The 22,934-nt window shown below is 42.5% G+C and overlaps 1 protein-coding gene across 2 annotated transcripts in view; it reads right to left on the minus strand.

The window, feature by feature from the left end:
* Positions 1-1,284: 1,284 nt before the first annotated feature.
* Positions 1,285-22,934, minus strand: part of dscama (Down syndrome cell adhesion molecule a) — a 112,848-nt gene continuing 91,198 nt past the window's right edge. The window contains exons 12-33 of one of the 2 annotated variants that reach the window (XM_085288203.1): positions 18,089-18,285; positions 17,521-17,617; positions 17,288-17,416; positions 16,927-17,094; positions 16,320-16,390; positions 14,860-15,103; positions 14,431-14,577; positions 11,317-11,472; positions 10,788-10,921; positions 9,936-10,089; positions 9,287-9,404; positions 8,982-9,145; positions 8,786-8,884; positions 8,511-8,699; positions 7,277-7,567; positions 6,261-6,437; positions 6,140-6,170; positions 5,920-6,035; positions 5,686-5,835; positions 4,472-4,669; positions 4,040-4,342; positions 1,285-3,494 (exon numbers count right to left, since the gene is read on the minus strand). In XM_085288203.1, coding sequence (XP_085144329.1) covers positions 3,115-3,494; positions 4,040-4,342; positions 4,472-4,669; positions 5,686-5,835; positions 5,920-6,035; positions 6,140-6,170; positions 6,261-6,437; positions 7,277-7,567; positions 8,511-8,699; positions 8,786-8,884; positions 8,982-9,145; positions 9,287-9,404; positions 9,936-10,089; positions 10,788-10,921; positions 11,317-11,472; positions 14,431-14,577; positions 14,860-15,103; positions 16,320-16,390; positions 16,927-17,094; positions 17,288-17,416; positions 17,521-17,617; positions 18,089-18,285 — 3,713 coding nt within the window. In that variant the 3' untranslated portion in view covers positions 1,285-3,114. Of the gene's footprint in view, positions 3,495-4,039; positions 4,343-4,471; positions 4,670-5,676; positions 5,836-5,919; positions 6,036-6,139; positions 6,171-6,260; positions 6,438-7,276; positions 7,568-8,510; positions 8,700-8,785; positions 8,885-8,981; positions 9,146-9,286; positions 9,405-9,935; positions 10,090-10,787; positions 10,922-11,316; positions 11,473-14,430; positions 14,578-14,859; positions 15,104-16,319; positions 16,391-16,926; positions 17,095-17,287; positions 17,417-17,520; positions 17,618-18,088; positions 18,286-22,934 lie in introns of both variants that reach the window. The other variant, XM_085288202.1, reaches the window with a different exon arrangement.

Raw genomic sequence — 22,934 nt, forward strand, 5'->3', positions numbered from 1 at the left:
CTGCCCTGTTTATACAAATGCGTCTTTCTAGATAAACCCAAAGACGAGACAGTAGCAGAGTTACCTGGAGCACGGTTAGTTGCTTTAACCTGTCACATCACTGATCTAAATTTGGATAATCAGCGTTGATGTTCCACGTCATCGATGGACGACACAACTGAAATCAAACTGATCACAGATTTTCAATCTTTCACAGTAAAGGTCAAAGGCTGCTTTCAAAATAAATCTGAACTGCTTTTATTTTAAATGAATTATATAATTGTATATAATTTACAGTGTAATTTCTCAGTTATTGCAGTCAACAGCTGCAAAGCCTCATGGAGAGAGTGGAGCCACTGACATTAGGAGTCTGCAAACCACTGGATGTCATGGCGTTTAAAAGTGAGGCTGCTGGTGTGTTAGGCATTCTTAAAATAATGTTTTGTGCTTTCAGTCAGCTTCGATTTATACAGTCATCCCTGAGCACAGACGTGGGATTCATTCTGAAGCTACGGAAACTTTTGAAATTTTGCTTAAAACACATCTGAGCTGAGGATGAAAAATTATAATAGCTTATCATGAACAGTTCAGACGTCTGACTCTCTCTCAAAACTGGGAACCCTAAAGAGTAAGTCAATAGATGTCAGTGGGAATAACATGACACCGGAGAAAATGACTCAACTGTACTGCCTGTTTTCTTTTCCTTTAGGGCAGGAGTGTCAAACATAACGCCCGGGGTTGAGAATCAGCTTTGGAAAGGTGAAGAAGGACCCTGGAATTTCAACTGTATTTTCAGAAGTTTCCTAGTGTTTCCTACTGATAGCTTTTCCTATTCATACTAAAGTAATTGAATTCCAGATTTCTGTATTTTACACATTTAAGATTCATGCTCACAGATTTCTTTCATTTACGACAGCAGCATGTAGAAAAAACAAGACAGTGTTGAAATTGCGCTTGTTTTTCTTATATCTCACTGTTTACACTGACAGAAAGGGGACTTTCACTACATACGATCAAAGGGAATAAAATGGCTTGGACACCCCTGCTTTAAGGAAAAGAAACATTTACACTGTTGCTGTGCATTCTGGGATTTTGAGGCTTTGTTGGTGTTTTCGTCATTTGTCTTCTGACAAAATCTCTCCATGCTGCACATTTGCTGCTGAATATCTCTGGAAAACATCCCGTCCACGATTCAGGGCAGACTCAGCTGCTCATCTTAGTTTAAAGCAGGTTTGATAGAGAGGGTCTCAGCACACTGCAGGCTCATTGTGTTGACCAGACTGTACTGAGCAGCACATCACTGCCACCTGCAGGTAGGGAGTACAACGCTCAACATTAGGAAACTCATGTTTCATTGCTGTCACAGTGACAAAAACGAGGTGAAGACCGGGCATCTCTCTCGCCGAAATTCACGGCCCAAGCAGGCAGGGAGCGCGGCCTCCACCCGCTCTGGGCCCGTCTGCTCCGTCACCTCCGCCCCACCATCAAAGCTGCGAGGGACACTTTGGGGAACAGCCATTTTATTAATCAAATTTGAACCTTTGTGTTAGTTTCTCTTTATTCCAGTGCCACCATGGTGAACACTCATGTTAAAAATAAAAAGTGACATTTTTTTTGTTAAAATGTATAATCATAATGAAGACAGTTAATCATAGAAACTAATCATAGAAACTGACATTATGACCTCACAGCATTTTGGATCCCTCAGGCTAACTGAAAGAAAGAGAACAGAAACGGGCCAGGGCAGACAGGAACAGAAAAACAGTTTCTTACGTATATATCCACATGAACTTTTTTTTTCAGATACTTCCCATAGACATTATAGGTTTGGTTCGAAGGGGGGAATTCTGCTGGATTGTCTCACGTTTTTTTTTCCCTGTAGAGGAGCATTGCTGCAATGCAGCAACAGTAAATCTACTGAGGACAGTGAGAGCCCTGAAGACTCTACCTAGTGCACTGAGAGAAGGGATCTGGACACACTTGAGTCGGGCTGTTGTGAAGTGCAAACCATCAGTACTCAAAAACCTCCCTGTTCTAGCTAACATCATTTACCAACCTGGCAGACAAGCAGTGGTAAACTACACCTGAATACAAAAGCTGGAGTGTGTCCGGCCCTGTAAGTATACTCACAACATAGTTATTTATCATCATTACAGTACAGTATAGAGCAATAGTTTCCATAGACTTTTCATATCTTTTTTCATATTGCACCATCAGAGAATGGGACACAGAGAAAGATCAACAGAGACTCCATTTCCTAATTAAAATGAGATATGTGCAAACATGACTAAGGACTTTATTAACCAAATCAATTCTTCCCTGTAATATCCACAAATAAAAGTGATTTCTCTTTTTATATATATATTTATAGTAATAAGAATAATAAATCTTCACATTGGATCATTTCATAGTGTGACAAAATGCTCGACTGGGCTGCCCACCCAGCCGCGATCATAATCCTCATTGTCTTTTAATTGGTCAGTCCCCATGCATCCATAGGAAATAGATTTTTTTTTCTTCAAAAAAAGTAACAATTTGAGAGCAGCTGAAAAGTTTGGACTCTAGTTTCAATTGCTTTTGTTCCGAGATTTCTCCGAGTTTCACTGAATGCTTCAGAAGAAAATTCCATAGGAAAAAACATGACTCCAAATCGTCATCTTCCAGAAACCAGGAAAAGAAACCAAAGAGGAAGAAAAAAAGATGTCCAGGTTCTTATGAAAACACTGGAGAAGTGATGGTGATAATAGATCACTTGGTAATCAGTAATTAATGATCAATAATAGCTGACAACTAACAATTAATAATCACCAATTTCTTATAAAGAATGAACAAGAATAAATAAATGCTCCCTCATTACTCAATTAGTTTGGCAAAGCTCCGACTGGACTCCTCTCCAAATGAGTGAAATTTTTTTTTCTCAAGTGATACAAACAAATAAACAAAACAAAACAAAAAATACAAACAAGAGGTGAAAGAAAAGTCTAAAATAAATAAAAGGACATTAGTAAAAGTGACCCCGTCCTCGGAGGGAGGGGACATATATACAGAACTGTGTGGTGAAAGTCAGTTTACTGCACTTGAGTGTTAAGTCCAGTGTTAGAGTGAGTTCTAGTCCCGCCCCAGGTGCCCCTGCTGTTATACTAGCGTATAAGACTTTGCGTAGGGGTTGCTGCTCTGTTTCAGATGTCCTCTGGAGTCCAGCAGGGACTCCTGGGAGGTGCTGAGCTTGGCTGCCTGGGCCAGCTCTGAGCCCTCTCTGTGGGGGAGTGTGGCCGCTGATCCGGGTTGCCACTGGGCCACTGGGTCCCTGCTGGCCTGAGGGGCCTCTGTAGGTGTCGGGGGCGCCATCCGAGAGGGCCGCTTCAGCGAGCGGCTCTTCTGGGGCTCAAGGCAGGCTTGACCCATGGCCGCTCTCTCCCCACTAGCTGTCCCCCTAGATGACCCCGAGCAAGACATGCCACGGTTTAACAGGAAGTCCATGCGCAGATAGGGAGGAAGGTGAACCAGCTCGCCCCCTGAGGGACAACAAACACAGAGCAGGGTCAGTAAGACGACAGACACTCCTGAACAACCTCACCCTGTTCTTATCAGGCTAAAATAATCCTGCTTATTCTTTTCAGCCAAATTACTCTTCCACTCCTGTGACATTGAAGGCGTGTGGAATAACTGGGCACTCTTATTTTGAAATGCACAAAACACCAAATCAGCAGTAATGCACTAATGCATGCGCTAATCAGGTAATGGACAGTTTCATTCATGTGGATTTACATTATAATGGCTGGGATTTGCTCACACTATCAAAACGTTCCTGTGCCTTTTAAAGCAGATATCGCTGCCTTTCTTTTTTGCCACATTTATAATGAATTTTTAGACAATGCTTCTGCATCTGTGTCCAAGTTGTTTTCATTCAGATTCGACTTGTGGTTTCACTTTAAATAAGACGACTATCAGCTTGAATGAATTCACTGCTGGTGTTAATATTAGGGGTAAACATTAGAGATGTTGAGCAGTTATAGTTTCAGGCAGGCTGACGTGTGGCCTCTGGACAGCTTGGCCTCACCCGGTCTGTGAGCCTTGGGCACGGCCATGTTCATAACCCGACTGACGTCCTGAGGCTTGGGTGGGGAAGCGGTGAAGCGGCAGATGCCTGATTCGGATGGTGTGCTGGAGGTCAGGCTGTCGGTGTAGTCGTTGGTGCCTGCCGTCATCTGCTCTGACGAAGTGTCAGAAATGAAGCATTCGGTGATGGTGAATTTGGCGTGTCGCAGCTGCTCCTCCATCTTGGCGTGCTCGTAGGCTCTGGCGAGCTCCTCGTAAGTGGAGGAGGCGCTCTCTGTTGACACCATGCTGCTCCGTGCACGGTCTGGATCAGGCCCAGAGTTAGTGGAGTGGATCATTGTTAGAATTAGTGCAATGGCATTTTGTGAAGGTTAATACAGGTGCTATGCTGTTAGACACGTAGGGTCACACAGAGCAGCTCTGTGTCATTTACCTGTGTCCTGAGATGGGCTGACGCTGTAGCTGTCACTCTCCTTGTCAACAGAGCCTGCCACTCTGGGTGTGGGCAGCCTCCAATCAGTGCTCAGAGTGTGAGAGGAGACTGGCGGGTGGGGGCGGTTTAGGGTCCACTGGCTGGCGTACCTGTTGCGAGCAGCTGGGCCAGCTTTGGCTGTGCGGCGGGCTGTTGGGTCTGAGAGCGAGGCAGAGAAACGCAAGGTATTTAAACAGGTCGAGCAACAACTTGGCTCAATGAAATGGTCATGATTACAACAGAAAAGAGTGGCAACAGTATATAGTCTCTGGGATTACAGTGGATTTTCTTCTGCGTCACTATGCAGACTTTGATTACTAAAGTAATAAAAACTAACGGTGAGCTCACTGCATGAGAGCTATTGAGCCAAATTTATTAACATGTTGCACGAGTGTAAAAAAAGTGTTGTCAGTATTTATAAAGAGAGCACAGTGAGAAGATTGCATGTAAGAGGCGGGAGGAATTTTAAAATCAAGAACTTTATCTGATTCACTAATGTTGGCGGTGCACAATTTACCACTAACTGTGCCGATATCACAGCAGCTACTGCTGCACTGAGACGGCATCGCAGAGATTTAAGAGTGTGTGGATTACCAAGATTACCAAGTCACCCAGTTCTAAATGTGACCCGGAGCCTCGAACCTGAAGGAGGTCATCCAATGGCAACAAAACTTCGTCCAACTTTTCGTGCTTGTGGCATTGAGTTCAACATACTGTGGCTTCTGTGGCAGTAATTCCACAGTGGGGTTCAAATACAAAGGCTAAAGAACAACCGAGGGATGATGGCGCTGACTTTAAAAGCTGTCCTGCAAATAATAGTTTGTGCAGCCATCCTGCAGCTATTTATACCTGATAATAAACCAGCTGAAGTCTATTTGTGGAGTGGATTTCATGTAAATATAGAATCTGTAGTGAAACCGCTCCACAAGGAAACACCTTATTGACTCCAGAACAGCAGGCATGGCAACAGCACTGTAACTATGAAGCAGCATAATGTGGCGTATGAGTGTGGCAGCAGTCTGCTGAGCTTTTCAATGAATCCTCATAACTTCCAAAACAAAAGGCAAAGTGACAGAGGGAAGGTTCATGAAAGGAGAGAGTTCTGGGAAAATAAAAGGACACATAAACATTTTAATGTATTATGAAGTTAAAAAAAGAGTCCGTACTGGACTTACTAGTTCCTGGTCTGGCATCAGACACGTCTACCAGTGGACCAGTGGCCTGGGAGATTGATTGGTAGTGGACAGTGTGGGTGACTGTGGACGACTTCTGCTTCTGTGTCTCCCCGAAGTCGTTGTCGGTCAGTAGCACAGTGGACCTGTCATCTTTGAGACAGCAGCAGAAACAAACTTAGCCTGCGCGCCATCGTACATTATGTCCTGTGTCACCAGTGCTCGCTGCGTGCTTACCAACAGTCTCCATGGTGTCTCTCTCCTCGATGAGAAGCTGGGCTCTGGGGATATCGATGTGCATGCGGAGCGTCTGCTGCTGTTTGTTAATTGGCTCTGCTGGACGCGTGTTTTTACTGAGAAGCACAGAGCAGATGAAAAATGAGTGGAAGTAAAAAGATCTGTAATTGCGTCTGTGTGCATGCTGAGGTAAATGATGACGGCTTAATGAAGATGTTACCTCATGAGCATCTCAGCCAAGCTTTTTGCATCTAGGAAACATAAAGAGAAAATGTTAGAGGCAAGCACGTAGCAGATTTGGGAAACCCGCCCATCACGTGCGGGGACCCCCATCATCTCACCTCTGAGCCTCTTGAGCCTCTGCTCCCTCCTCCTCCTCCTCAGCACCAGAAGGCCGATGAAGATCACGACGATACCCACCAACACGCAGGAAATGGTTACCATCATCTTCAAACCCTCACCGCTCCCAGAGTTATCCTCGCTCACATTGGGCGCCTTCACTAAAGGTGCGATGGTACCTGTGCAGAGGTCATGTGACAGTGTCAGGAGACACAACCTGCATGACAACCCCCTGATCTGTCTCTTTAAATGAAAGCTACTGAATGAATCCTAATGAGTAAAAAAAAGTCAAGAGCATTACAAATTTTGTGTTTCACCATAAGCTGCTGCCCTTTCCTAATCGTTGTGCTTGACCTTTGTCAAATTGACACTAATGCTTTGTTCTCATTTCGCCCAACTGTACCTCAGTACCAATGAACTCATCCTTCACAGCTTAATGCTCACCCCCACCCTCTCTTCAGCAGTCGCAGAATGTGAGTGAGGGAGGAAATGAAGTATTTGTTCCTCAGAAGTGATTGTGGTAGAATACTGCTGAGCCCCTGGTGTGCAATATGAGCTGGTAATGCTGGTATCCTTTATCTCAAAGGAGATCAGGAGATTATTTGATTCTTGTGTTAGAATTCAGAGGGCTTGTGAAGGCGGCGTCATCATGAAAGCCAAGCTGCAGCCACTAGATTTGGTATGAAATGTGCTTTTTATTGCCCGATTTGTCAAAGGCGGCTCAGTCTCCTTGAGCCTGGAGCTCTGCCATTAACAGAAAAGGTAATTTATTCCTCTTTGCCTCAAACTCTCACACTTAGTCAGACTCTTAATGCTATAGTTACTGAGAACTTATGGCTTTTATCACCAATTCCCTCCTAAAGTGTGAGTGTTCACATGATACTACCTCTGGAGCAGCCAGTGAATCACACAGCTACAGTACCCTGCTGGTTTCAGTAGCCCACGACAGACAATCACTCTGCTCCCTGTGAAGAAAAGAGTGGGAAACAGATGGTCTCCTGCCACCATGTGAACTCACTGCCATCATAGCTGAGTGTTCCAAACTTGACTCTCTTCTCGGCATAGCCGGCGCTGTTGTAGACTTTCATCTGCAGCTCGTACCAGGTGGCCTCCTGCAGGTCGTAGAGGACGTAGCTCTTGGTGAGGGAGGTGCGCTGTGCCGTGGTCCAAGTGGGCGAGTCTACCGGCCGATACTCCAGGGTGAACGAGGTGATCGGGCATCCGCCGTTATTCCAGCCGTTCAGGTTGAGCTTGACTCGAGTGGCATTGATGCTAGTGAAGAGCTCCTGTTCTTTAGAGTACTGAGGTTCTGTGGGAAGAAGGAAAAATAATCAGCATTCAGACACAAAATTAAGAGCTTAAGACGAAGTACACCTTGATTAGACCTGCTTTTGCATTCACACAGTCTTTATTCTTTGTTGCATACGTTCAACAAAGTGCTGGAAACAGGAAACCTCAGAGATTTGGACCCATGCTGGCATTGGCAGCTATCGTGATAAGGAAGCCATTTGAGTAAACTCACTGTCAAGTTCATGAACTTTGTGACAGAGTGCATTATTTGCAGGAAGGATTTACCAGTGACTGTGTGTACACTTAATCAGATGCAACACATTCTGTGCTATCACTTTATTTTCTAAATCAGGATGTTTTCAGAAACTGAAACCAAATTCAAATTTGGTGGATCTGTCGAGCGCGCTCTGAGATTTCACCAGGGATCTGAAACCTGCACAGGCGGCGGTCTGAAACCTGAGCGGGTGGTAGGATCTGGGTGTCCTGGTAAGAAAGTCTACAGCTGAGGAGTCCACAATGAGAATTTATTCTCCAGGGTGAGACTGTCAGCTCAAGCCCCGATGAGGGAGTGCAACCTCCTGAATTGCCACTGAGCCATTGTGTGTTTGCACAAAGTACACTAAAAAGTTGTTTCCATTGCTCCAAAAAATGAAAATTAAGTTAACACACCGGAGAAGATCCAGGATAATTAAAAGGCAATGATCTAAAAATAACTGCAGTCTGCTCATGCATGATCGGTCTGGTTTAAATCCAATAAGGTTTTGGCTCTTCACAGGTTTGATCACACCGTATATATTATTATTTCTCAGGGAAAAAAGTTAAAACCTCTTTGACCTTTTAAAACGTGTTTATCACTCCAATCATTTGCTGTATTGTTAAGTATTTTAAGTTTACTTTTAAATAAGTGGAGGCTGCACAACGACTAACCTGTAACATGCCCCTTAAAGAAGAACAGTTCATACCTTTCCCATGGGTCTTTGCTTCAATGATCTCACTGATGCGTCCGGGGCCCACGGCATTCTGGGCGGTTAGGGTGAACTTGTACCAGGTGCCGCATTTGAGATTCTCTAGCCTGTAAGAGCGCTCACTTGGACTGATGGCAAAATTACCCCACTGTTCACTGTTATCCTCTGAGTACTGCAAGATGTAGCCTGAAGGTGGCACAGATGGAGACATGAATGTAAATCAAATGGTAAAAAAAGCAGTGACAGAGAAGGACAGGCAGAATCTCTCTGACCTCTAATGGAGCTGCCACCGTTATCTCCTGGGATCCAGGAGAGGGTGATGGAGGTGGTGGTTGTCTTGGTCACTGTGAGGCGAGGCTGGTCAGGAGGAACTGAAGGAAACAGCAGGATTTAAAGAAAGAAATCTAGCACTGAAAAAGATGATAACGTGTCATTCTTTTGTCTTTCTGCCCATGTTGTAATTCTCACCTTGAACCTGGAGGTTTAGGACAATCTTGTCCAGCCCAAAGCTGTTACTGGCCACACATGTGTAGTTCCCAGAATCCTCTGCTTTCACTGTGCGGATAACGAGGCTGCCGTTCGTATGGACGCTGCGCCGGCTGTCAATCACAACGGGTGCTGGGGTCCCGTTGCTGAGGCAGAGATGCATTTACGATTAACTTTCAGCTTCTAGTGTGCCACACAGACACTGGATATTTTAAGGAGACAATATCCACAAATATTCAGCTGTGAAAAGATCCTCAGTGATCCTCAGTGATTAGTATTTTACTCACATCTCCTTCAGCCACTTGATGGTTGGTGAAGGATCGCCAACTGCCTTACAAGGCAGCAAGATGTCCCTCATCCAGGGGGTCGTTACGGTCCTGTTGAAGGTCAGGATCCGAGCCGGAGCTGCAAAAACACACAACTGATCAGCCTGCAGTGAAATTCAAAGACATGTGTTCCTGTTTAAATATTTCAGATGGAGAATTTAACTTAAGGTGTGCTCACACATGTCTAACCTGACAGACTTCTTAAAGAAACTAGTGAAGAATACATTTCTGTGACAATTATTGCAACTTTCTACAGGGGAGCAATAGAAAGAATCGTAACTGCAAAGATCACAAACTGGTATTAGATATGCACAGTGCAAGACCAGAAAGCTCTGCAGCGGGCGCTTAATATAGGAGCTGACTCCAGACAATAAAGACCTGTTGGTATATGCATCAGCTTATCTGCGTTTACAGAACATGCAACATGTTCCCAGGGCCAAATGCAGCATTATTCCCATTTAGTAATGCTCCTTGTCTTAAGAGTCATTTTTACCCAAACTGCACATTTTACGCATCCACTTTGCACTTCGAGCTCACAAACGTGATACCAGGCAACAGAGAGCTGTTCAGCATTGAAAAGCACATTTTATAAGAGAGTAGCTCCACCGACCCTCAGCCATGGGTTTGACAGTGATGATCTCGCTGGCATTTCCACGGCCCGCAGCAGTCACTGCAACAACCCAGACGCTGTACTGACGGTTTTTGCTCAGGTTGGGGATGCGGTAGAAGAATACATCTGGGGCCGCCTCAAACTCACTGCTCACCTGGAGGAGGGAGGACGTTCATAAATGACTCCAGTGCATAAAAAAACACTCAGGGGTAAAACTACACATGCTGATGTTTTCTATTGAGCCCAAACCAGTAATGAACAAATATCGTGTTTGCACCCAGCTGGACTGATGCTGTCCACGACCAGTTCTCAAACAGCTCAAACTATACTGGCCAGAGTTCACATTTATTCACTATCTGTGATTTTTTTGTACACCTCTGCAAATGTTATAGTTGTTTAGGTGCTACAAATATTTGTGTTTCACATGTTCGTGCCTTGTGTGTACACACATCTTTAGGACACATCACATATTTACAGTTTCTTGTGTGATAAATGCTTCAAATAGTAATAAATAAATGGTTCTAAATGTCCTGATATGCAGGGCTATGAAAACTTAGGGTGCTGTAGCATTATGCTGAGCAGGTGTAAAGCTCTTTAAAGCTAAAGAAACCCACACAATTACTAATTATTTCTGTTTTTTGTAAACTTTTGTTTTTACTTTACTTTTACTGTAATTATTAAACAAACATAAGTCATCTTTGCTTCAAGCCGAAGCTCCAGGTTCCTGGTTATCTTCCTGGTTAGCTAGCTCTAAAACCGGAACTTGAATTAAAAAACGAACAAACAATGTTGCAACAATGTGTAACAGTGTAACATTGTCTTTTTGAATGATACTTTGTTGATGTGCTTTACCGTGGGGTGTGGGTTGGAGCAGAAAACGGTGTATTTCCTGATGATGCCGTTCACTTTGAGAGGAGGAAGCCAGGACACGAACACCATTGAGTTGGATGCAGCTGCTGCCTTTACCCCCGCCGGAGGACCGGGAACTGAAAGCATGAGATAATTTAGTTGATATACTCCGTACATTAAGCTAATATTAATACTTGAAAGATTTTTATGGCTCTTTTTACACTGATTATACAGCTAGATAACAGATGGCCACATAACATATTCTCTCTGCTGCATGCGAGACTTACTGCTCTCTACTTAATAAGTATATTTAGGATCCTGCCTCATTTTTATCCCAGTAAAATACTGTTGGTCTAGAAAAACTGACATTTAGTGTAAAGGGGGGAGATATTGTAATTCCTTGAGGCAGTGAGTCAAATTCACTTTAGCACAGATCTTAGCATAACCTGACCATGAAACAACCTCTATGACAGAAGCTCGCTACAACCTGACAGCTGCCTTTTTATTTGGAGAGGTGACTTAATCGGCCTACCGTCCTCCTTGGTGCGGGTGTAAATCTGTTCACTGCGGACACCATCACCAGCTCTGGTGAAGGCCAGCACCTGGATGCTGTAGTTGGTATATTTCTCCAATCCATCCAGCTCCAGTGAGGGCTTAGAGGTTGTCACGTTCCTGATCTCTCCGAGCTCTGGCCAACAGAAAACAGAAGAAGATGAGTTTGGAGAATAGTGAATAAATCAGCGTGGTGTCTACACATCTCTGTTCACTTCTGACATGTTAAACTGTTTATGTTTGACTGGATCAACTGGAAAAAATGAGACTGAGAATACGGTAACTGCACATATAATGTCTGTGTAGGCTCTCACTCATCCAGGTCATGGTAATCTAAGGACCTTGGAGACATCTTCAGGAAACTTAAAAGTCTTTCTTTGTTAACCTAAACAGTTATATGTTTAGGTTCTGAACTTGTTTAAATTCAGATTTATCCTCTAAACACACTGACAGCAGTATTAAATCGGGCTTCAGTATATGTAAGAATATTCTGGTTCCTGAATAATTTTTGTGGAAAACAAAAATCCCCATAATGTCTCCTGTTGTAAATAATCCCGTTATGTGACAGGTTGCCACTGGTCCAAACATGTGACTACTAAAATATAGAGGCTCAAATACATAAAAGTAATATCAGGCCTAAGCGAGCACAGCCTGAGATGATTTCATATTCAGTCACAAAATTTAAACAAGTCTGGATCCAAGCGTACATGGTTCCCTCAGCTCTTAACTTCTGGATTATCAACACCTCAATGTGTCTGTATTCCTTCACCACAATGTGTTCTCGTCCACAGTTCTAGTTTTTCATTTCACTCCAGAGATCTATAACGGACCCCCAGCTACTGCTCTTCTCCTCATTAAGGAGGAGAGCGTTTAAAACACTTGAAAAACACAATAGGATGTACAGGTTAACCAAGACTGTGGTTGTCTGTGTCTGGCCCACAGTCTTCATATCCAGGAACAAAAATTTAAAAAAAAAAATTTAAAATCAAAAATTATGTTTGCATCAAACTGGAACCACATCCTGATAAAGAAAAGTGACAATAATCAGAGGCCCGTATTTTTCTGGTGCCTGCAACTGCGAGATAACTGCAGCTCTCCCGTGACTTTAATTGATTCGAACGGTGGATTAATTGTTTTTCCGAGCCAAAAGGATATTTGCAGATGGTGTGATGACTTGCTGCTGTTCATTGTTTGACATAATTGCTGAAGATAATAGTTTTTGGCTGTTTAGGCTGCTGGTCAGACAAAAGAAGCAATTTGAATATGTTACATTCTAATTTTTTAACTGTTTTGCTGACATTATGGAGAAAAAATAGACTGAATAAGCAGGAAAATCACTGGCAGAGTATTCAAAAATTCAGTTCTGTTGTCTTTTAGAGTTTAGATACTTTGATTTCTCTTACTCAACAGAAGTATTTACAAAAAAACAAAAACAAAAACAAATGAACAAAGTCATAACATCCAGTTTGTTCTTGTCCTACAAACTGCAACACCGGCACAGCCTGCACCGCTGCAGGTTCTATAACTCCCTCTGCTGGTCAATGAGATTATTCCATCATCCTGATGTACTACACTTGTCTGGCACTGAGTGCAATAAACAGCTCAATATATTAATTGTTAGGCTGCAGTATATATAAAAAATTAAAAACACAAATATTTACAAATAATAGCATTTTAATGTAGCTTTGAGAATACATTCACTGTTACCATGCAAACTAGCCATGGCTGTCAAGTCTTGAGCGTTCATGTTCTGTAGGCAGGCCAATGTGATGTGACAGTGCAAGGGGCAAAGGTAATCATGCTGTCACAAGCAATCTGGCTGACACTGCCATGCTATGCTGTCCGCCTTCCATCAGCATACAGCCTGTTGGCCAGCAGTGAAGGTTATGCCATGCCTTAAAAATCCACCTGAGTATCTACACTAAAAGCTACTTGTTTCTAATGACCAAGAAAAAGTCACACGCAGTAACGCTTTGAGCCGGCATGTCAGGATGCTAACTTAGAGCACTGCTTAACCTTAGCAATTCTATAAATCTTTTTACACGTGCACATATTTACAGTAATAGCCTCAGAAGTGATGGCCTGCCATTGGCATCAACAATATCTTGCCCAAGGACATCTCAGAATACTAGGACCACTAAGTCTGCTGTAATTGGGCAACACGCTCCAAAACCACAGTGAAGCTGTCAGAGTGTCCTTGGATGTGGACTGGTCAAGTAAAACTATTTGGTCTAGGCTCAGTGTGGGGATCTAAATGTAAGAAAACAGCGGGCCTCATTCACCGACACAAACAAATCAAATGTTTTATGCACAAATCTTAGCTTCATCCCTATTTTTTTTATCTGTTTGTAGCTACTAACAAATTAGAACATCAGTCCACAAGAATGCAGGAATTACAGCAGATGGTTGTCCTTCCTGCTAAGAGGGAGTTTTTCCTTCCCCACTACTACCGAGTGCTTGCTCATAGAGGTTGTTAGAGGTGCTTAGAGGTGACTGAACAAAGCTGAATTGAATTGAAATAAACAATAAAGACCGTGGTTGGATAAAATAATAGAAATACAAATCTTTAGCATATTAAAATGTTAAATGGAAACATATTAAATGAACAGATGTATTAAATAATTATAAAACGGATGCCCCTTCATCCTTGTTGGATGTTATGACTTTGACCTACATTTCTTGACATTTCTTTATCCACTGACTGCACTTGTGCTAACAGATCAGGTGATCCTTGTCCAGGGAACGCAGCTCTCTCTGACTTGTGGCTTGATCTGGCTCTTAGCTCACACACTGATCCTTCAGACATGCTAGCAGGCTAGGTGTGCCCCCTGCACAGGTGCATCGGACAGGGTTATCCACCTCTGCTCTGATTGGAAGCAGACTCATAGTAGTGCAGATCACACCAACCTGTGTGTGTATATGTTTTCATGAAAGAAATGCTATCAGGAATAGTTTATAATTATACTCTATTTGAGGAGGAAGTGCAGATTTCTGGAGACTGAGATGCATTTTTGTAAAATGCATGTTAATCTAAACTCAGGTTTGCATGCTCTCGTGTGTGTGTGTGTGTGTGTGTGTGTGTGCGCGCGTGTACCTCCATCAGGCAGGTTGGCCCAGTAGATAACCCTGAATCCCAGCAAGTTGCCATTCAGAGCTTCTTTAGGAGGCGTCAGCCAGGATAGTGAAATGACCTCTGGGGAAGTCGCAACGGCCTGGACGTTCTCTGGGGGACGACTGGGCACTGAGTAGAAAAAACCCAGAGTATAAAAACAAACACTGACAACACACGTAATACCCAGTGATCTCCACTAGGTTGTGTTACATCCTCACAAATAGCTGCAACATTAAACCACGCTACCTGGCTCCTTCACAGCTGTGTTTGTAATGCGATACTCCAAATGTATTCGTGCTGTATTTAGATCAAGGGTTTTGTCTCATTTTCTGCGTACAACATTTCTCATTCATTAAAATGTTGATGTGAAACTGCAAATAATAAGAATAGTTTTATTTCCTCCCCTCTTACCGTCCTCCAGTGTGGTAGCAGCCACCTCGGTGGAAGACGGCCCTGTCCCAGCGCTGTTACTGGCTTGCACCACGACTCCATACTGGGTGAACTTCTTCAGATTATCCAACACCAGGCTTTCTGCATTGTCCCCTGTGGTCTCCACGCTGATCACACTGAACTGGTAGTTTCCTCCTGAGCTGTACTCCCTGTAGCCTACCTGGTAGCCTTTGATGGCCCCATTTTGGAGGTGCTTTTTGGGCGGCTGGCAGAAAAATGACAACACTCATTAGAGATTTTCTGGCTGAATTAAATATACACTGTGCTAACGAGGGAGTGCTAGCACACACACAGATAATTTGTCAGTTAATCAGATTTTTTCCACTCATGCTCCTATCATGTGTTGTTCACATCTGTTAATGAAATCCATCTTGTTTGTAACACCCAACCTACAAAAACACAATCAAAAATGCATTAAGGGCGTATTTAGGTCTGAATGGTCAGTACGGGCAGGAAACAAGAAGGTGTAACGATACATGACACCAAGTAGGTGATGCATCCAAATGCATTCCTCATTCTGCTGAAGGAAAAGAAAATGTTGTAATGCTGCAAATGATTTATATTCAAATCATTCTGTTTGTCTTTCTTAATCATTTACTGGGAGAACTGAAGCACCAGCACAAACCTTTTCTTTTTGCTGGTTGAGAGAAAATGTGCACTTTTTTACCATTTAAATCAGCGGTCTCCAACCATTTTTGCGCCACGGACCGGTTTATGCCCGACAATATTTTCACGGACCGGCCTTTAAGGTGTCGCGGATAAATACAACAAAATAAAACTAGTACCGGTACCGAAAAAAAGAAGATTTATTCATAACACACGTGAAAAGACCCAGGAAAACCGAGTTAACGATAAAAACGATGACAAAATAACGCTGAAAACCGATAAAAACCCTGAAAACTATACATTTCACACCTGAGCCTCAACTCTCGCGGCCCGGTACCAAACGACTCACGCACCGGTACCGGTCCGAGGCCCGGGGGTTGGGGACCGCTGATTTAAAGCGTAGCAGTGTGCCATTTGTGAAAGCATGACGTGGATGCATGAATTGAATTGCTTTGAAATACAACAATGCAAGCTTTAAACAAGACCACATGTTATTGCACATTGCAAATTAATGGATTCTCCGACTTTCAACTAAGCAGATGAGAGATGCAAATATTGTAACTTCTTCTGAAAAAGCAGAGTAATAAAATATCCTACAGCAAACTGGTTCAAATCCTCAAAGTAAAATAAAGAAACACCTGAGCTGAGCTACTCTGCTCGCTGCTGAGCTAATCCACAGGAGCAGCAGGTTAAATGCTTATGGACACAGTGGAGAGAACAGCACTGGATTTGGAGATAAATCTGTATCTATATGTATACAGCTAAAGACTGCACACATTCAGTCTATGGTAACACACAGGATCAGCTGAACTCACCCTCCATGTGACTCGGATGCTCTGGGAGGAGAGGGCTTCCAGCTGCACATCCTGAGGTGGACCATCAGGAGCTGAGATCATGTCAACGACATAAACGTCTGATTAAAGTGTGCACATCGAACCAACTGAATGAGTGAGGCTGTGGATAAATATATGGAGCTTGTATATGTAGGTGGCTGCTGAGGGTGAGGGGAGGCTGCCAGAGTGGGGAGCACTGGGGGGGGGGGGTAATTTCCCTCCTGCTTTTCTCTATTGACCAGAGTGTGACATTTACTACCGAGGCTGCTAATTGAAAAGTTTTGCTTTTAGTGCAGGGTCAGCGTGTGTTCAATAATGCATCAGAGCCGATGGGCTGATGTCACCGGGCTGTTAATGAAGTGACACAGTTGGCTCTTCACCTCCTTTTGCCTCCTGTCTCTAATTCGTTGGTCACACTCTGATTGTTGTCTTTCATCGTGCGTTTTTGCTACACCGAGTTTTGTCTTACTGTACATTATTCACAGTCCTGAAAATCAGATAATTGCGTGCTTGCATTATTTAGTTCTGCAGAGAAAAACAGCACAGAATGCATTTGGCTTTGTGAGGGATTCAATCTCTTAATTCTCACCTGCTTCATCAGTGGTGATGGTGAGCTCATTGCTGGCCTCACTCTTCCCAATCAGGTTCTTGGCAAACATGCGGATGTTGTAGGTGGACGAAGGATGAAGGTCGATGATGGTGGCCTGGTTGAGCTGAGGGGAGACGTCTTTGGTCTTCTGTGCAGTATCCCAGGAGGCTGAGGGGGAAAGGCCAAGTTTTATTGGTGGGCCTGAACTCAAGAGGTCAAATCAGGCTAAGTGCATTAAATTATAGCTTTGAGATTAAATGAATGCACTAATAATTCACGTCTCTCTACTGGCTTAGCTGTTTTCCAGATTGGTATTACACCAGTATGTTGTAATTATGGACTCAAATGAGCTTCACTGTACCTGATTTATTCTTGCTCTCAATATCAAAGCCTGTTATTGGACTGTTGCCATCGAACCCCATCGTCCAACGCAGTGCGATGGTTCTGTCTTTCACTTCTCTGATCTCCACTTCTGGGGGGTCCGGGGGCTCTACAAGGCCCAAAGTTAACTCAGTGTTACTGGAGGATGCATTATTGTGAGGCTTAAAAGGATCTATGGCTTTATTTGAGCATTTCAGTCTGGTGAAGTTATACCTTGTACCGTGAGCTGTATGATTCCTCTGTCTTCACCAAAAGAGTTAATGGCATGGCAGGAGAAGAAGCCGGAATCCTCCCTCACTGTGGGCATGATCTAGTGGATGCAGAGGAACGACAGGACGTGAATAATGAATGGGTGTAGAATAATACATCTAATGGATGCCTTTTGGTCCATTAGTATTGCCGAAGCAACAAAGTGAGAATAATTGTTGTATCTTTTTATTTTGGGATGTTGCCTCAGCGTAAGGATCTTGGCAGGATGTGAAACATCATTTAGAAAATTGTTTCCCATCGTTTTTGGCTTTTGAATGTTTGTGGCCTTGAATGTAAATGTAAAAATACAATATTCCCTTTGTTCTTATGTCTGTAATGATGTGACGATGCTACAGATTCATCCCAGCACATCCCCATAGATGGCAAACATACAGTATCCATCTTTAAATACAGTCTAACAATTAGATTAGGTTTAAATCTAATTTAACTCACATGGAAACTGCGCCAAATATTAAACCATCATCATACACCAACAAAATATAATCTAAGACTGACCACTTCAGCCTCCTACCTGCAGGGTGGAGATGACTTCATCGCCCACCTCCTTGACAGAAACCACGTAACGGCTGGTCTCAGGGTTGATGATGCGTTCCTCCTTTTCCCAGCGCACCATGATGGGTTTCTCACCGTGGGCCGTGCAGCTCATCTTCTTTTCTTCGCCCTGCGTGGCCAATGTGGTGTTGGGGTAGGACGTGATCATAGCGGGGACTGGTGTGAAGACAAAGTGGAGAGAAAAAGATTTTGTTCGTTTCATTTCACAGGTGACATCGGTACTCTGTAAACACCAGCTGTTGTTCAAAGGAACAACAACTTTTAATTAAGATATTGATATTTTGTATTGACAAGATATTGTTGTGGTATCAGTATTGATATAAATATGTAGGCATATAAGATCTACTGATGCCCGTCTGTTGTATCAATTTTCGAATAAATGTTCAAATGTAGTGTGAGAAAGAGCTTTAAACCAGTATGTGCTTATATATATATATATATATATATATATATATATATATATATATAAAACACCCAGCACGCCCCTGCGGGCGGTTTATCCTTCAAGCTCGGGTCCTCTACCAGAGGCCTGGGAGCTTGAGGGATATATATATATATATATATATATATATGCAGTTTAAAAAATGATCAGACCACATGCCATAAAAAACAAGAAAAAAATAAAGGAAATAACTGTATTTTTGCATGTTTATAAAGAAAAAATAACAATGTGCTTTAGTAGTTCTTTACATTTTTTATATTTGAGTATTTCAATATTCCATATTTCAGTTGAAGACCTTGGGCATTCTAGTGGAAACATAAATCATAAAAAAACTGTGTTGGTAATTACAATTTATACAACAATAATGATAAAAAGGTTTCAAAATCTGGACTTAAATTCCACTGTGATGCGTCGGCGTGACCTTAAACAGGCTGTTCATGCTTGAAAGCTCAAGAGAAGAGAAAGAACGCAAGAAGAGTGAAACATGTATTTAGTAACAGTGTTTCCTGAAAACCCTCTCCTGTCTGATCATTTCCTGATAACATTTACTTTTACAATAATTGATTACACAGCGGTGAAGAGTAGACTTTATCAAAGTAGATGTCTTTCTGAAAGCACTGTAACTAAGTTTAAGAATATAATCCACCCACTGTTATCATCTTCAATGCCCTGTACCAACACAGAGCAGAGCAGCTATCTGAACGCTACCCCAACAGAGGTCGATTTTCTTGTTAATAATTTCACCTCCTCACTACGTACGACTCTGGATACTGTAGCTCCTGTGAAAACTAAGGCCTCAAATCAGAAGTACCTGACTCCGTGGTATAATTCTGAAACACGTACCCTAAAGCAGATGACTCGTAATCTGGAGAGGAAATGGCGTGTCACAAATCTAGAGGATCATCATTTAGCCTGGAGAAATAGTTTGCTGCTTTATAAGAAAGCCCTCCGCAAAGCCAGAACATCTTACTATTCATCACTGATTGAAGAAAATAAGAACAACCCTAGGTTTCTCTTCAGCACTGTAGCCAGGCTGACAAAAAGTCAGAGCTCTTTTGAGCCAACCATCCCTTTAACGTTAACTAGTAATGACTTCATGAACTTCTTCACAAATAAAATTTTTATCATTAGAGAAAAAATTACCAATAATCATCCCACAGATGTAATATTATCTACAGCTACTCTTAGTACCATTGATATTAAGTTAGACTCTTTTTCTCCAATTGATCTTTCTGAGTTAACTTCAATAATTACTTCCTCCAAACCATCAACGTGTCTTTTAGACCCCATTCCTACAAAACTGCTCAAAGAAGTCCTGCCATTAATTAATTCTTCGATCTTAAATATGATCAACCTATCTCTAATAATCGGCTATGTACCACAGGCCTTCAAGCTGGCTGTAGTTAAACCTTTACTCAAAAAGCCATCTCTAGACCCAGCAGTCTTAGCTAATTATAGGCCAATCTCCAACCTTCCTTTCATATCAAAAATCCTTGAAAGAGTAGTTGTCAAACAGCTAACAGATCATCTGCAGAGGAATGGTTTATTTGAAGAGTTTCAGTCAGGTTTCAGAGCTCAGCACAGCACAGAAACAGCTTTAGTGAAGGTTACAAATGATCTTCTTATGGCCTCTGACAGTGGACTCATCTCTGTGCTTGTCCTGCTAGACCTCAGTGCAGCGTTCGATACTGTTGATCATAATATCCTATTAGAGCGATTAGAACATGCTGTAGGTATTACAAGTACTGCGCTGCAGTGGTTTGTATCATATCTATCTAATAGACTCCAATTCGTGCATGTAAATGGAGAGTCCTCTTCACACACTGAGGTTAATTATGGAGTTCCACAGGGTTCAGTGCTAGGACCAATTCTGTTTACATTATACATGCTTCCCTTAGGCAGTATCATTAGAAGACATAGCATACATTTTCACTGCTATGCAGATGACACCCAGCTCTATCTGTCCATGAAGCCAGATAACACACACCAATTAGTTAAACTGCAGGAATGTCTTAAAGACATAAAGACCTGGATGGCCGCTAACTTTCTGCTTCTTAATTCAGATAAAACTGAGGTTATTGTACTCGGCCCTGAAAATCTTAGAAATATGATATCTAATCAGATTCTTACTCTGGATGGCATTACCTTGGCCTCCAGTAACGCGGTGAGGAACCTTGGAGTCATTTTTGACCAGGACATGTCCTTCAACGCACATATTAAACAAATATGTAAGACTGCTTTCTTCCATTTGCGCAACATCTCTAAAATTAGAAATATCCTGTCTCAGAGTGACGCTGAAAAACTAGTTCATGCATTTATTACTTCCAGGCTGGACTACTGTAATTCATTATTATCAGGATGTCCAAAAAACTCACTGAAAAGCCTTCAGCTAATCCAAAATGCTGCAGCAAGAGTCCTGACAGGGACTAGAAAGAGAGAGCATATTTCTCCTGTTTTGGCTTCCCTTCATTGGCTTCCTGTTAAATCCAGAATTGAATTCAAAATCCTGCTCCTCACATACAAGGTCTTAAATAATCAGGCCCCATCTTATCTTAATGACCTTGTAGTACCATATCACCCTATTAGAGCGCTCCGCTCTCGCTCTGCAGGCCTACTTGTTGTTCCTAGAGTATTTAAAAGTAGAATGGGAGGGAGAGCCTTCAGTTTTCAGGCCCCTCTTCTGTGGAACCAGCTTCCAGTTTGGATTCGGGAGACAGACACTATCTCTACTTTTAAGATTAGGCTTAAAACTTTCCTTTTTTCTAAAGCATATAGTTAGGGCTGGACCAGGTGACCCTGAATCCTCCCTTTGTTATGCTGCAATAGATGTAGGCTGCCGGGGGATTCCCATGATGCATTGAGTTTTTCCTTTCCAGTCACCTTTCTCACTCACTATGTATTAATAGACCTCTCTGCATTGAATCATATCTGTTATTAACCTCTGTCTCTCTTCCACAGCATGTCTTTATCCTGTCTTCCTTCTCTCACCCCAACCGGTCGCAGCAGATGGCCGCCCCTCCCTGAGCCTGGTTCTGCCGGAGGTTTCTTCCTGTTAAAAGGGAGTTTTTCCTTCCCACTGTCGCCAAAGTGCTTGCTCATAGGGGGTCATATGATTGTTGGGTTTTTCTCTGTATCTATGAAGCGCCTTGAGGCGACTTTTGTTGTGATTTGGCGCTATATAAATAAAATTGAATTGAATTGAATTGAATAGTATGTTCAATAGTGTCACGTGTCTGCAGGCTGCATGTTTTCTTAGGTAAGTATGTTGGTGCCACCCATGTCATTTTTGAGCTTGTTTTGAGTTGTGGACTTTTTTCCTTCCTTGTTTTTCTGGGGTAAGAGCTCAGCTACGTTTTGGTTTTGTCTTTTTGTGGGGTTTTTTTTGGCACAACCTAACTGTCCCTTTCTCCCCAACATTTGTTTTATGAATTTGGGTCATTGCTTTTGTGAGAAAGCTGCCATTAAACTTGTCTCAGCGTATAACACTTGTACTGGGTTTCTGGAGTTGTTGTGTTGTTGTTACGCCCTCGAGGAGGCGCAACAATAGTGATATCTGTACTTTCTGCTAGTCCTCATCCCTTCACCTCTGCCTCTTTAAGCAAGCGATTACTTGGGAACTAATTGCTCTTATAGCTCCTTTTAACACTGTAAGCCTAAAATACCTAAAACCCATTCAGAGTAAACTGACACTATGATTTCATTATATTCAATGTAATATTATATCTATCAGAAAGATGTTCCTCAGTTAAAGATGCACTATGTAGTAAAAAAAGCATAAACAATCAAATAACACAGTTAACAGGCAGGCCTATGATTGGCTGGAAGGTGAGGAGCAGCTGATGACTCTGCTGTCCTAAACATAAACATCATGAAATAAAAATGAACGAATTCCTTTTCTGGAACTTCTTACAGAGCAAACGTTGTTTTTTTAGTTTTGCAAAAATGTTTAGTATTCATTTTGTAAATTTTATATTAAAATACGATAAAAGCTGAAAGCAAAAATAAATAAATAGAAAAAAACACGAAGCTTCACGTGTGTTTTGTTGAAACAGCAGATATAAAACCTGTAATGTTGTGTTGATGGCAGCGCACAGCTCTGGCGTGCATCGTAGGGTACTAAGTGGTACAGTTATGCTCTAACAACACTGAAGACACCACACTAAATGTACACTAATGACGTACTGTACATGGCTCATTACACCCACAGCAGAGTGTATAACAACCTTCCACTCCCAGATGCTCTCACACATAAACACACCTCTGCCTGCGCATGCACGCCAACACGTGTGCTCGCTCTCATTTTGCGTCCCCCCCCCCCACATACACACACACAAAGCGTTACTCTGCTGATCTGATGGGACGT

This window comes from Mchenga conophoros, linkage group LG10 (genome assembly GCF_057382185.1).
Source record: "Mchenga conophoros isolate Kocher_MC1m ecotype Shallow Benthic linkage group LG10, M_conophoros_male_GT1.1, whole genome shotgun sequence".
Taxonomy (NCBI): Eukaryota; Metazoa; Chordata; class Actinopteri; order Cichliformes; family Cichlidae; genus Mchenga; species Mchenga conophoros.